This window comes from Oncorhynchus clarkii, chromosome 18, assembly GCF_045791955.1.
Source record: "Oncorhynchus clarkii lewisi isolate Uvic-CL-2024 chromosome 18, UVic_Ocla_1.0, whole genome shotgun sequence".
NCBI classification, from domain to species: domain Eukaryota; kingdom Metazoa; phylum Chordata; class Actinopteri; order Salmoniformes; family Salmonidae; genus Oncorhynchus; species Oncorhynchus clarkii.
The window spans coordinates 4,732,435-4,745,677 of NC_092164.1; the positions used below are offsets into that span (position 1 = coordinate 4,732,435).

Below are 13,243 nucleotides of genomic sequence, written 5' to 3' on the forward strand. Positions count from 1 at the left end.
AAACAGCACAGTGGAATAATTCAGTTGGAGTCAGTAAATGGTGTCGGTCTGATATGTAGCAAACAGCACAGTGGAATAATTCAGTTGGAGTCAGTAAATGGTGTCGGTCTGATATGTAGCAAACAGCACAGTGGAATAATTCAGTTGGAGTCAGTAAATGGTGTCGGTCTGATATGTAGCAAACAGCACAGTGGAATAATTCAGTTGGAGTCAGTAAATGGTGTCGGTCTGATATGTAGCAAACAGCACAGTGGAATAATTCAGTTGGAGTCAGTAAATGGTGTCGGTCTGATATGTAGCAAACAGCACAGTGGAATAATTCAGTTGGAGTCAGTAAATGGTGTCGGTCTGATATGTAGCAAACAGCACAGTGGAATAATTCAGTTGGAGTCAGTAAATGGTGTCGGTCTGATATGTAGCAAACAGCACAGTGGAATAATTCAGTTGGAGTCAGTAAATGGTGTCGGTCTGATATGTAGCAAACAGCACAGTGGAATAATTCAGTTGGAGTCAGTAAATGGTGTCGGTCTGATATGTAGCAAACAGCACAGTGGAATAATTCAGTTGGAGTCAGTAAATGGTGTCGGTCTGATATGTAGCAAACAGCACAGTGGAATAATTCAGTTGGAGTCAGTAAATGGTGTCGGTCTGATATGTAGCAAACAGCACAGTGGAATAATTCAGTTGGAGTCAGTAAATGGTGTCGGTCTGATATGTAGCAAACAGCACAGTGGAATAATTCAGTTGGAGTCAGTAAATGGTGTCGGTCTGATATGTAGCAAACAGCACAGTGGAATAATTCAGTTGGAGTCAGTAAATGGTGTCGGTCTGATATGTAGCAAACAGCACAGTGGAATAATTCAGTTGGAGTCAGTAAATGGTGTCGGTCTGATATGTAGCAAACAGCACAGTGGAATAATTCAGTTGGAGTCAGTAAATGGTGTCGGTCTGATATGTAGCAAACAGCACAGTGGAATAATTCAGTTGGAGTCAGTAAATGGTGTCGGTCTGATATGTAGCAAACAGCACAGTGGAATAATTCAGTTGGAGTCAGTAAATGGTGTCGGTCTGATATGTAGCAAACAGCACAGTGGAATAATTCAGTTGGAGTCAGTAAATGGTGTCGGTCTGATATGTAGCAAACAGCACAGTGGAATAATTCAGTTGGAGTCAGTAAATGGTGTCGGTCTGATATGTAGCAAACAGCACAGTGGAATAATTCAGTTGGAGTCAGTAAATGGTGTCGGTCTGATATGTAGCAAACAGCACAGTGGAATAATTCAGTTGGAGTCAGTAAATGGTGTCGGTCTGATATGTAGCAAACAGCACAGTGGAATAATTCAGTTGGAGTCAGTAAATGGTGTCGGTCTGATATGTAGCAAACAGCACAGTGGAATAATTCAGTTGGAGTCAGTAAATGGTGTCGGTCTGATATGTAGCAAACAGCACAGTGGAATAATTCAGTTGGAGTCAGTAAATGGTGTCGGTCTGATATGTAGCAAACAGCACAGTGGAATAATTCAGTTGGAGTCAGTAAATGGTGTCGGTCTGATATGTAGCAAACAGCACAGTGGAATAATTCAGTTGGAGTCAGTAAATGGTGTCGGTCTGATATGTAGCAAACAGCACAGTGGAATAATTCAGTTGGAGTCAGTAAATGGTGTCGGTCTGATATGTAGCAAACAGCACAGTGGAATAATTCAGTTGGAGTCAGTAAATGGTGTCGGTCTGATATGTAGCAAACAGCACAGTGGAATAATTCAGTTGGAGTCAGTAAATGGTGTCGGTCTGATATGTAGCAAACAGCACAGTGGAATAATTCAGTTGGAGTCAGTAAATGGTGTCGGTCTGATATGTAGCAAACAGCACAGTGGAATAATTCAGTTGGAGTCAGTAAATGGTGTCGGTCTGATATGTAGCAAACAGCACAGTGGAATAATTCAGTTGGAGTCAGTAAATGGTGTCGGTCTGATATGTAGCAAACAGCACAGTGGAATAATTCAGTTGGAGTCAGTAAATGGTGTCGGTCTGATATGTAGCAAACAGCACAGTGGAATAATTCAGTTGGAGTCAGTAAATGGTGTCGGTCTGATATGTAGCAAACAGCACAGTGGAATAATTCAGTTGGAGTCAGTAAATGGTGTCGGTCTGATATGTAGCAAACAGCACAGTGGAATAATTCAGTTGGAGTCAGTAAATGGTTTTACATTTTCTTAGGTGATTAAAATAAAACAAATAACGCACTTAATTTTAAAAGTTACAAAAAGTACTTTATTGTAATTTATGCACAAAACAAAAAAATCCAAAAGGTTCAAAATGATTTAGTCACTTGCCTCAAGTCAAAGCAGAAACAATACCAAAGGAAATCCTTATTTGGACAGGTGGAGAAGAACCCCTGCTTTACCAAGTGCATTTGTTGAACGGTCCACCTGCATGGTTCAGTGGCATTTCACTCAGATGAGATTATCCTTTTATAAACAACTTCTATACACTTTGGACCAGTTTCCTGGACAGAGTGCCTAGTCTTGGACTAAGAAGCACAGCCAATTGTGAATATCCATTGAACATGCTTTTAAGTTAAGAACTATGCTTAAATCTGTGTTCAGGAAACCAGCCCTTTGTACCTGGTAAGGGCTGCTTGATCAATATATCAAACCAAATCCAGAAGAATGCTTCTATATGGGAAACAGAATGTCTGTCAGGTAGAGCTGGAGGCTACAATGTGAAATACTGTACAAGAGGAGAGAGATGCACCAGGAGGTGGTTGGTGGGTTGGGCTGGGGTAAGGTGGGGTGGAGTAGGCGGTTACGACCCTTGACCCTCCAGCTCTGAAGCAGGGGTGTCAGGCTCCTCATCATTATAGATGTTCTCAGCCTAGAGAAGGAAATCATTACTCTGATTTAATAGGAGCAGACTTCTTGAATTAGCTTTAAAAAACAAAATGTAGACAAGTTAAACCAGGGTTAAGTTTCGTGAAAGTGCGGAAGCAAACGTGGTACTTTCTTTCGACAACAATGTACTCACCATTTGCCAAACCTGCATGATGTTATCCTCGGAGACAGAGCAGATGACCCATGGCTCGTTGGGGTTCCATGTGAAATCAGAAATCTTCGCTGTGTGTCCTCCATGGATGAACTGACGAGATAAAACAAGTCCACAGGATGAGTAATATGCCAAAATATAACCTCCCTATAGGCCACCTGTCCCATTGGCTACTCTCCTATCGCTGGTTATGTAAAAGCTCAGGGGTAGGGTTGCAAAACTGGCAACTTTCCCAGAAATGTCATGGTTTTCACGGAATTCTGAAAGAACAGGCTGGAAATCCAGGGAATTTTTGGGAAAGTTGACATTTCTACAACCCTACTAAGGAGATAAAGGTCATAATTGTGGATGATGGGTCTATCACTCACCAGGAGTTCTGGAGGTCCGTCCTCTGCATCTTCAGCAGACTGTTCCTCTCCGATTTTACTGGGGACCGACGAGACAAAAAACCATTTCAACATCATCCTATCAGACTAGTGTTGATGAAACACCTCCCCCCCAAGGGCAACTCAGCCGAGCAAACGAACCATAAAGTCTAGTCCAGCCAACATGCCCTGTGGTCGGTCTTTACCTGAGATCCCATACGTTCAGCCTTCTATCTGTTCCGCTGGAAGCCAGAATGGTTTCGTTGTGAGGGGACCATTGCACCTGCCAAAGAAGTCAGTAAAGCACTGTCAGTGCAATAAACTCCAGCTCAGCACAACGTCTACGAGGGACACCAACACTTGGAAAAAGAGATGGAAAATCAATGCGACTACCCTGGGTTAAATAAAATAGAAAGTTGAACGGGACGCCAACAGAGCCTGGTAACTTATCCAGACTCTCAATCCTATTGGTTCAGAGGGATTGAGATGTTCACTATTTATGGAGTATTACCTGGAAGATTTCATCCTTGTGCGATTCAAACGAGTGGAGCTTCAGTTTGAGGTTACGCAGATCCCAGAGAGCAACAGTCTGTTACACCAACAAGAGAAAGAAAACATTTAGTAACGGTAAATATATTAGAACATATTCTTGGGACTACTATCCAATATGAAATACACTTCCTGGTCATGTGATTTGTGACCTGACCAGTAGGAAATACACTTCCTGGTCATGTGATTTGTGACCTGACCAGTAGGAAATACACTTCCTAGTCATGTGATTTGTGACCTGACCACTTTGACCACACCATTGTGCACAACCTTTATTTTACTAGGCAAGTCAGTTAAGAACAAATTCTTATTTTCAATGACGGCCTAGGAACAGTGGGTTAACTGCCTGTTCAGGGGCAGAACGACAGATTTGTACCTTGTCAGCTCGGGGTTTGAACTTGCGGTTACTAGTCCGACGCTCTAACCACTAGGCTACGACACTCAAGCACTTGAGGTGAGACGGACGGACTGATTGTGTTTATCAAGGAAAAGAAAATGGGTACAGACCTTGTCTGCAGAGCCGGTGGCCAGGATGAACTCGCTGTAGGGGTTGAAGGACAGACAGTTGACCTCTGCAGTGTGGGCGTCCACTGCATGGCTGGGCTTGGATGTGTTGTTGGACCGTGTGTCCCAGCTGAGACAGAGAGATGTCAAAGGTTAATGACAGGTTGACCTCTGCAGTGTGGGCGTCCACTGCATGGCTGGGCTTGGATGTGTTGTTGGACCGTCTGTCCCAGCTGAGACAGAGAGATGCCAAAGGTTAATGACAGGTTGACCTCTGCAGTGTGGGCGTCCACTGCATGGCTGGGCTTGGATGTGTTGTTGGACCGTGTGTCCCAGCTGAGACAGAGAGATGTCAAAGGTTGACCTCTGCAGTGTGGGCGTCCACTGCATGGCTGGGCTTGGGCGTGTTGTTGGACCGTGTGTCCCAGCTGAGACAGATGTCAAAGGTTAATGACAGGGGTTCCCAAACTTTTCCCCACTTGGGCCCCCCCCTTCCAGCATAGGGGAACATCCCGCGCCACATCTATTGGCACAAGGACTGTTCATGACACCAACTGTTCATACCCCTCTTGATGGAGAGAATTTCAAGTTTAAAGTTTATTTTGTCATGGGGTGCAATTAACATTTTGCTGTTTTAAAGCTAATTGTTTTGCAATTCTATACACTTTGCCATATTTAATGTATATTCATGTGAAATGACTGACAAATTACAACAAAATCTATGGGCTAAAAAACCTAAATTACCTGACATGGGCTAGTTGATCTGGACATTTCTGACAAGTTATAAATAGCTACGGTATTCAATGACTGGAATAGTGATGATGGACATAGCATAGTGATGATGGACATAGTATAGTGATGATGGACATAGTATAGTGATGATGGGCAACCCCATTTCAAAACTGCACTTTCTAGTATTACAACGTTCAAGAGTAAGTTTAAAGCCATTCTGAGTTCCTTATAAATAAAAACTGAATTAAGGGATAGACCGTTAAGAGAATCAGATCCTTCCATCCAGTTTTCAAATCACTTTTCCTTTGAGAGATCTTGTGTGGAAAGTTTAAGGCTACACACTGTACATAAAACACACACTGGATGTCATGATTAGTTACAACTTGAAAAGTATCAAAATTGTGTGAAAATACATTGAGAGTAGAAAAATAATAAAAACAGAGAAGGCTCACGCACATCATCAGTTTCTGGTCGTCGGCCACAGAGCCAAACAGTGATTCGTGGAGCAGGTGCCAGGACACGTCCTCCACCACTGCAGTGTGACCGGTGAAGATGGTCTTAGCATCCACTATCTTCCCCTCCTTAGGACCAGCACCGATGTCCCACAGGCAGATCGTCTGGAGATTAAACACGTCAGTGCACTTCTTAATAAACACAATATATAGTAGTTCATATAGCATTTGTCTAGATCTAATGAGTTTGCTTAATAACAATGCAAAAACGCTTTCATTTTCAGTGAAAGCCACAATCTAGCTTGAAATTATTTAAAACGCACAGGGGAAAGTGGTGTGCTGACGGAGTGTAGAGAGAGACACTCACGTGGTCATCAGAAGCACTGAGCAGGTTGCCACTGAGGTTGGGGTTCCAGGACAGGCCGTAGCCCTCCTTCTGGTGGCCCCGCAGGCGCAGGTCTGGGCTGCACTCACCACTGGGATCTATGAGAGGGAGAGACAAGATGGTCGAAAAATGTTAAGACCAGAAAAGGGTCAAATACATATCAAGTTACTACTTTCAGGAACCGGATGCATTTTTTCCTGGTCGGAATCGTTCCAAAAGTGCAGACAAACATTTGAATCACGTCCAATAGCATTTTGATTTGTTTTTTTTAAGGAGCAGTGATCTATTTACCAGATGTGTATCGTATTGTCTTACCTGGTTTGGAAGGGTGCTTGGTGTAGTCAAAGACCAGTACGTCTGAGGTGGGGGTCTTGGTAGCAATGATGCAGGGGTTCTGAGGCATGTACCTGGCCCGGTTCACTTCACCCTCGTGGTTTATCTTGATCTCAATCTCTATCTTTCCACTCACTGATCCAAAACCTCCAAATTCTGAGGAAGAAATACAGCATGTTCAGCATATTTTCTCAAGAGATAAAATGTTCACTGTGCCGATAACATCTTGACTTATAATATGCATATAAGGCCAGATTCCCAGACAAAAAAAACACCTAATGGAAAATGTCTATTAAAATGATTTTAAAATCCGGGACTAGGCTTAATCTGTGTCCGGGAGACCATCGTCAAAGGTAGAGAGAAGAGACCATCCTACGATGAACATACCTGCTCCTTTTTCACTGTCGTAGTGGGAAGCATCAAACTGGGCGTCATCGTTGGGGACCTGTACGCTGGCGATCACCAGGTGATTCTGCTCATCTGACGTGTGAGTTCCCAGTACCAGTCTGTGGACCGCATAGTCCTTTCCATCCGGCCTGCACAGAGAGACACATTAAATACTGTCCTTGTGTGTGTGTGTGTGTGTGTGTGTGTCTGAAGTGGCACACTATTCCCTAGAGTGCACTACTTTTGACAAGAGACCTATAGTCAAAAGTAGTGCACTGCTATGTCAGAAGACACCCCATGGCAAAATAACATGCTTTTCTAGAACTGAACTAGAATAGCTGACAAGGAAGGCCAGGTTGGTAGAGAGAACAATACAATGTTCAGTATATTAGGTAGGTCAGCACACAGGTTTTATGTTGAGCGCAGCAAGAGGAACAGAAGTGGTGACGTAGCAGTGGCTACTGTACCTGTTGACGTCAGGTAGCCACTGCACAGTGAGACTGGGCCACTCCAGCGCGTGGGTCATCACCAGGTCATAGAGGAAAGGAGTATTCTTCTTCCAGATTTTGTATTCTTCATTGATCACCCGCTCCTCAACTGCATCGTCGTACACTTGAACAGTGAAAGAGGCAACACTTACATAAGACTACAATGGACAGTTACTACCAAGGCTAGTGTAACGTTGGGATTTACTGCATTCCTGTACCCTCGGGCCAGTTGTGCCTCATTTGCATGTTACACAAGCAAGCGGGCGGACTGTCAATGTGAGCTAGATAGCTAATAATTTATTTAGCATGATAAACTATTAGTTAGCTATCTAAATTCTCAACTTATGGAGCACATATAGTAAACCCAGGCCGAACGTATGCAGCCTGTACTGGTTAGCATGGTTAGCTAACAGACCGCACTTTTCATTTGGCTATGCATCCAGCCGCGCACACAAAGCATGCATGAAATGAACCGAGCCCATCAAATCCCTACCTTCTTTATCCGCCATGTTTGGGTTTTAGGGGATCCTGCAATTGTCACCCGTGGGTTTGCCCGAAAGCAAGGTAACTAGGTAGCTATTCTATATTATTCACAAAAGGCCAAAACACAGCGGAATTTGTTGACCCCTCAAAATCCCTCTTTCTTTTATGCGCGCATCCGAGGATGGAGAGCACAGCGCATGCGTTCTCACAACAACGTAGTAACGGCGCGTGCGCAGACATGACCAGGAAGTGATTTATCATCGAACAATCTAAACATTAATGCGTTCGCTGAACATTGTCGAAGACAATTGTAAAAGTTTATGGCAACAGTACAACGGAACGATTCATACGGTGCAAGTCATTTTCGTTTGAAACGATTTTGACAAACATGTCAAACGAAGAGGGACATTTTCAACTTTGACCCCTGACGAATTGAATGAGTTTTCTGCAAAATGGCAGCATCAATACCTTCTGCCGTGTCAGCACCCTCATTGGGGTATGTTAAGATAATTGGCGTTAATCTGATGTTGTTATGTCATGCAAACTTAATTGATATGCATGGTGGTGCCAAAGAATCACACCGTAGTGCTGTAAATTATCTAATTACGGTAGTCAAGTAGATAACTAACGTTAGCAAGCTCGCAGTGACTGTGTTGACAAACACTGAATAAATAGTAACTTAGACAACCCATGCCTCGTTATATTTTCCCACAGTCAAAAACGCAGGGCATCTTTGAAGAAGAAGGAAAGAAGAAAACGAAAACGCCAAGCCCTCGCCAAAGCCCGAATCAGAGAATCTGGTGGTATGTCACAGTGGTTATATTTCAAAATCCTACATGATATTCTCTCTACTACTAGCCAGTTGTTTATCAGCATAATTCCCGACGGGGACTATGTATTCTGAATGTCTAACCATCCATTGACGAGCTCTAATTCGTCTCCCTAAACACTTAGAAAATGGAGATGATTCTACACCAGAACAAGATGATGATGAAGAGGAAAGGAAGGCTGAGGAAGAAAGGTAGCAAATATTTCTACAGTTTTAAGTTGATAAGCAATGGCAGTTTTTTCAGGGTCTGTAATATTGTTCCATGTGTCCTGTATTCAAAAAATTGTCAGACTCCAATCAACTGTTCTCTCTGCTACCGCATGGCAAGCGGTACTGGAGCGCCAAGTCTGGGACCTAAAGGCTCCTTAATTAACAGCTTCTACCCCCAAGCCATAAGACTGCTGAACAACCAATCAAATGCCCCCCCCCCCCATCTGTTTTTACACTGCTGCTACTCACTGTTTATTATCCATGCATAGTCACTTTACAAATTACCTCGATTAACCTGTACCCCTACACATTGACTCGGTACTGGTACCCACTGTGTATAGCCTCGTTATGTAAATATATTGTGTTATGTTTTGATAGTTAAAAAAACAAACAATTATTGTACTGCATTGTTGGTTAAGGGCTTGTAGGTAAGCATTTTACGGTAACCTGTTGTATTCGGCGCATGTGACAAATAACATTTGATTCAGACGGCGCCTAGACCAGGAGTGGCTGGAGAGGGAGAGGCTGGCCCAGCAGGAATTCAGACTCCGGTGGGAGAGGGAAGACGCTGCAAGGAAGAGACAGGAGGAAGAGGAGGTACAGAACTGTCACAATGTAGAATGGCACCCTATTCCCTAAGTTTAACCAGACCTCGGGCCAAAAGAAGTGCACTATAAAGGGAATACGGTGCCCCCCCCCCCCCCCCCCCCCCCCCATGATTCACTGAAATAATGTGTGTAACCGCTTTCCATGTCTGCAGGCGAGGATAAAGCAGGAATGGGAGGCCCAGCAGAGGAGAGAGGAAGAGGAGAAGGAGCAGAAGCAACAGGAGAAGAGAGACAGAGAGGTGAAACGTGCACCAGGAAGATAAACGCACAATGGAAGAGCTACATATCCTCTTCCTTTTGTATTTTGGTCACACAATGGTTTTAACTTAAGAAATATTACACAGTAATGTGTCTTTTGTGTGAGAAAGAAGTGTTTTTGCCTCAGACATCCACGTTTATCCACGTGTTTTTCCTTAACTGTGATACACGCAAAGACCTTAACTAAGATACACACAAAGAGGGACACTCCTACAGGTCTGTGCTGCCATGGGACAAGGATGTATCTTTTATCTGTGGATTTGTTTCCTCGTGTCTTCTGGTTATTCTCATACTGCTCAGGGACAAAATACACACACACACCTTTGCAGTTCTTATGTCTAGTGTCTTTGTACAAAGGCCTATTTTGTGGCTCGCTTTCAACCGCTGGTAAGAGATTCTTGACTTGCAGTAACAGACATCCAGATATGCCACTGCAGGTTTTCACCAGCCCATCCTATGTTTGCACCATTTATAGGAAGCTGTACAGAAAATGTTGGACCAGGCTGAGAGTCAGGTATGAAAAACACAAACCAAATGCATATTGCATACCAAGTTTATGTTTGGAAAGGAGTCTTGACTGTCTTTGATGGAACATTTTTCTGTAAAGCAGTTAGGTGTTACACAAGGATGAGTTTTGCCATTATTACCGAAACGAACCTATTCTACTTCCTGTTTTGCGTGTAGCTGGAGAATGGGGGTCCCTGGAGAAACCCTGAGGCTCCAGATTTTGGTACGGAGCAAGACCGGGCTAACTGCCCTTTCTTCCTCAAAACTGGAGCCTGCCGCTTCGGCGACAGGTTGGTAATGGTTCTAAATAGGAACACATTTCATTTTTTTATTGTATTTTTATAATTTATATTTTATTATTTGTATTTTTATAACTTTTTGTTTTTAATATTATTATTTTTATTATTATTTTTAGCTAGGATAGTCCAACACCATTTTCCAGGGAGTCCTGGGAAGTGCATTCTGGTTAATTTTCCTTAAATGAGGCTCATCTTTCAGAATACTGCATAGCACAGTCATTTGTATACCATGTTTTCTTTATATTAGCGTTCAACTAATGAAATCTTCTGCTTACCTGATTGGTCAGGTGCTCTCGTAAGCATGTCCACCCCCCGTCCAGCCCTACTCTGATGATCCGGGGGATGTTTGCGACTTTCGGGATGGACCAGAGGTCACGGGACGACTACGATACAGACGCCTGTCTGGAGCACAGCGAGGAGGAGGTACAACAGCAGTTTGTGGATTTCTACGAGGATGTACTTCCTGAGTTCAGGACTGCTGGCAAGGTGGTGCAGTTTAAGGTGAATATGATGTTTGTCTTGCTGGACTGGAAGGAGGGATTCAATGGAAAGGAGACCTATCCACTCTTGAGGGGCAGTGAATGAAACCCCTCTCTCGTTTTGTCTCCGTCTTCAGGTCAGCTGCAACTTTGAGCCACATTTGAGAGGAAATGTTTATGTTCAGTTTGACACGTAAGTGAAGGAAGCAGCTCATGAAAATGGTCTGATAGGTTTTTTGTAGGCGTGGAAACCATGGTGTTTCTCAATTTTGAGTCATCAAGTAGTGTATCTTTTACGGTCTATTTTTCTCTTTGCTGTCTGCGTCTTTAGAGAGGAGCAGTGCAGAGAGGCCTTCGTGATGTTCAATGGAAGATGGTACGCTGGTAAACAGCTCCAGTGTGAGTTCTCTCCTGTCACCAGATGGAAGACTGCTATATGTGGTGAGTGAATGGAACACAAAAGAACCACAATACACCTACCTACACGGATTTGTACAGAATCATGCTAGTCATAAGTCGTGTATATCATTAAGACCCTGGTATTTGTTTGATTGCCGTGATCCTCCACAGGTTTGTTCGACCGACAGAAGTGTCCGAAAGGAAAGCACTGCAACTTCCTGCACGTGTACCGTAACCCTGGAAACGAGTTCTGGGAGGCGGACAGGGACCTGCACATGTCCCCCGACCGGGGAGGAGGGGGTACCGGGTCTTTCGCTGGGGGCCGGTTCTCTGAGAGGAGTAACCGCTCCTCGTGGACCGAGAGGTCACAGAGCCGACGGGGGGAGAGGAGCAGGAGGAGTAGGAGCAGGGAGAGCAGAATAGCCCAAAGGAGAGAGAGTCTTCAGAGTGACAGGTCTTGGACCAGTCGTACCAGCACAAGACTCAGGTCGAGGAGTAGGGACAGAGAAAGGAGAGACAGGAGCAGAGATAGGAGGGACAGAGGCAGGAGCAGGGACAGAGACCGGCGGGATGGGAGCAGAGACCGAGATGGGAGCAAGAGAGAGGGGTGGAGGGGTTCACCCACAGAGGCTAGTAGGGGGAGATCCAGATCAGCCAGCCCTGGAGAGTTCTCTAAGAGGAAGAGACAGGGGAGCAGGATCCCTGGAGAGTCCTCTAAGAGGAAGAGACAGGGGAGCAGGAGCCCTGGAGAGTCCTCTAAGAGGAAGAGACAGGGGAGCAGGAGCCCTGGAGAGTCCTCTAAGAGGAAGAGACAGGGGAGCAGGAGCCCTGGAGAGTTCTCTAAGAGGAAGAGACAGGGGAGCAGGAGCCCTGGAGAGTCCTCTAAGAGGAAGAGACGGGGGAGCAGGAGCCCTGGGAAAACATCCCAAAAAGACAAGCAGCCAGCCAACGACAGCAGCGACACAGCTCCATCACGACACAAACACTCCAAAAAAAGCAAAAAGAAGAAGAGCAAGAGGAGGAAACCCAAGAGGGACAAAAAGAGCCAGTCGGCTGGGGGTCAGAGTTCATCTGCAGAGTCGGGGAAGGAGTCTTGGGACGAGGAGAAACCCTCTCCAAACCTTGTAGACAGCAGTACACGGACTCCTCATGAGGTAGACAACACTACCCAGGGGACTGTGGATGTAGACAACACTACCCAGGGGACTGTGGATGTAGACAACACTACCCAGGGGACTGTGGATGTAGACAACACTACCCAGGGGACTGTGGATGTAGACAACACTACCCAGGGGACTGTGGATGTAGACAACACTTCCCAGGAGACTGCGGATGTAGACAACACTTCCCAGGAGACTGCTAGGGTAAATGCCATACTTAGTCTCATGTTGTCTGAGTCTCTTGATAATGCCAATGCAGTCACTTCAGACATACAGACCCAGGTCAAGGAGGAGCCTGAGGATCCCTGTCCACCTATTGTCCCCTCTCCTAGCCCTGGGGATGTGGACATCGCTCAGACTCCTGGGGCCACTGACAACAGTACTCCTGAGGCAAACGCACTCTCCCCAGCCCTCCATAGTATCTTCCTCAAGCAGGAGTATCCCTCTCTACCCAGTGTGCCTGAAGAGGAATGTGAACAGGATGGTCCTGAGACGCTGCCTGATTCCCCTGACGATGATGAACCATAGCGGAATTAAATGTGTTCTGTATGGACTTCACCATGACTGCTATGGCCATTTTGAAGCGTACACTGTTTATGCATGGACTGTTTTCAATCTTCACCAATGCACTGCTCAACCTAGCTTTCACAAATGTTTGTTCCAAATGTAAGATGTGACAATTAAATGTTTTTATACATTATGTGTATTTTTATTGCCAAAAGTAACTCGCAAGCATTTGCTCTTTGACCTACAATTGAACCTTGTTTCTTCCAC

General features: G+C 44.7%; 2 protein-coding genes across 4 annotated transcripts; one reads left to right on the forward strand and one right to left on the reverse strand.

Moving 5' to 3' along the window:
- Positions 1-2,244: 2,244 nt before the first annotated feature.
- LOC139372910 (histone-binding protein RBBP7) lies at positions 2,245-7,932 on the reverse strand. 2 transcript variants are annotated; one of them, XM_071112768.1, is made up of 12 exons: positions 7,731-7,932; positions 7,217-7,361; positions 6,750-6,898; positions 6,345-6,518; positions 6,012-6,127; positions 5,649-5,809; positions 4,464-4,590; positions 3,919-3,996; positions 3,614-3,690; positions 3,411-3,468; positions 3,025-3,135; positions 2,245-2,874 (listed from the first exon to the last, which is right to left on the reverse strand). In XM_071112768.1, exons 1-12 carry the CDS (start codon positions 7,744-7,746, stop codon positions 2,806-2,808), a joined length of 1,281 nt encoding a protein of 426 aa, XP_070968869.1. In that variant the 5' UTR covers positions 7,747-7,932; the 3' UTR covers positions 2,245-2,805. The 2 variants fall into 2 exon arrangements, with proteins under 2 accessions (XP_070968869.1, XP_070968868.1); XM_071112767.1 differs by having other exon boundaries at positions 2,595-2,874; positions 3,614-3,693; positions 7,731-7,907.
- A 123-nt stretch (positions 7,933-8,055) lies between these two features.
- LOC139372241 (U2 small nuclear ribonucleoprotein auxiliary factor 35 kDa subunit-related protein 2-like) lies at positions 8,056-13,166 on the forward strand. Of its 2 annotated transcripts, XM_071112003.1 has the most exons (11): positions 8,056-8,216; positions 8,435-8,523; positions 8,675-8,741; positions 9,248-9,356; positions 9,520-9,606; positions 10,101-10,139; positions 10,310-10,422; positions 10,719-10,932; positions 11,048-11,103; positions 11,242-11,351; positions 11,481-13,166. In XM_071112003.1, exons 1-11 carry the CDS (start codon positions 8,173-8,175, stop codon positions 12,995-12,997), a joined length of 2,445 nt encoding a protein of 814 aa, XP_070968104.1. In that variant the 5' UTR covers positions 8,056-8,172; the 3' UTR covers positions 12,998-13,166. The 2 variants fall into 2 exon arrangements, with proteins under 2 accessions (XP_070968104.1, XP_070968105.1); XM_071112004.1 differs by lacking the exons at positions 8,056-8,216; positions 8,435-8,523; positions 8,675-8,741; positions 9,248-9,356; positions 9,520-9,606 and adding an exon at positions 9,677-9,866 and having other exon boundaries at positions 10,041-10,139.
- Positions 13,167-13,243: the final 77 nt, after the last annotated feature.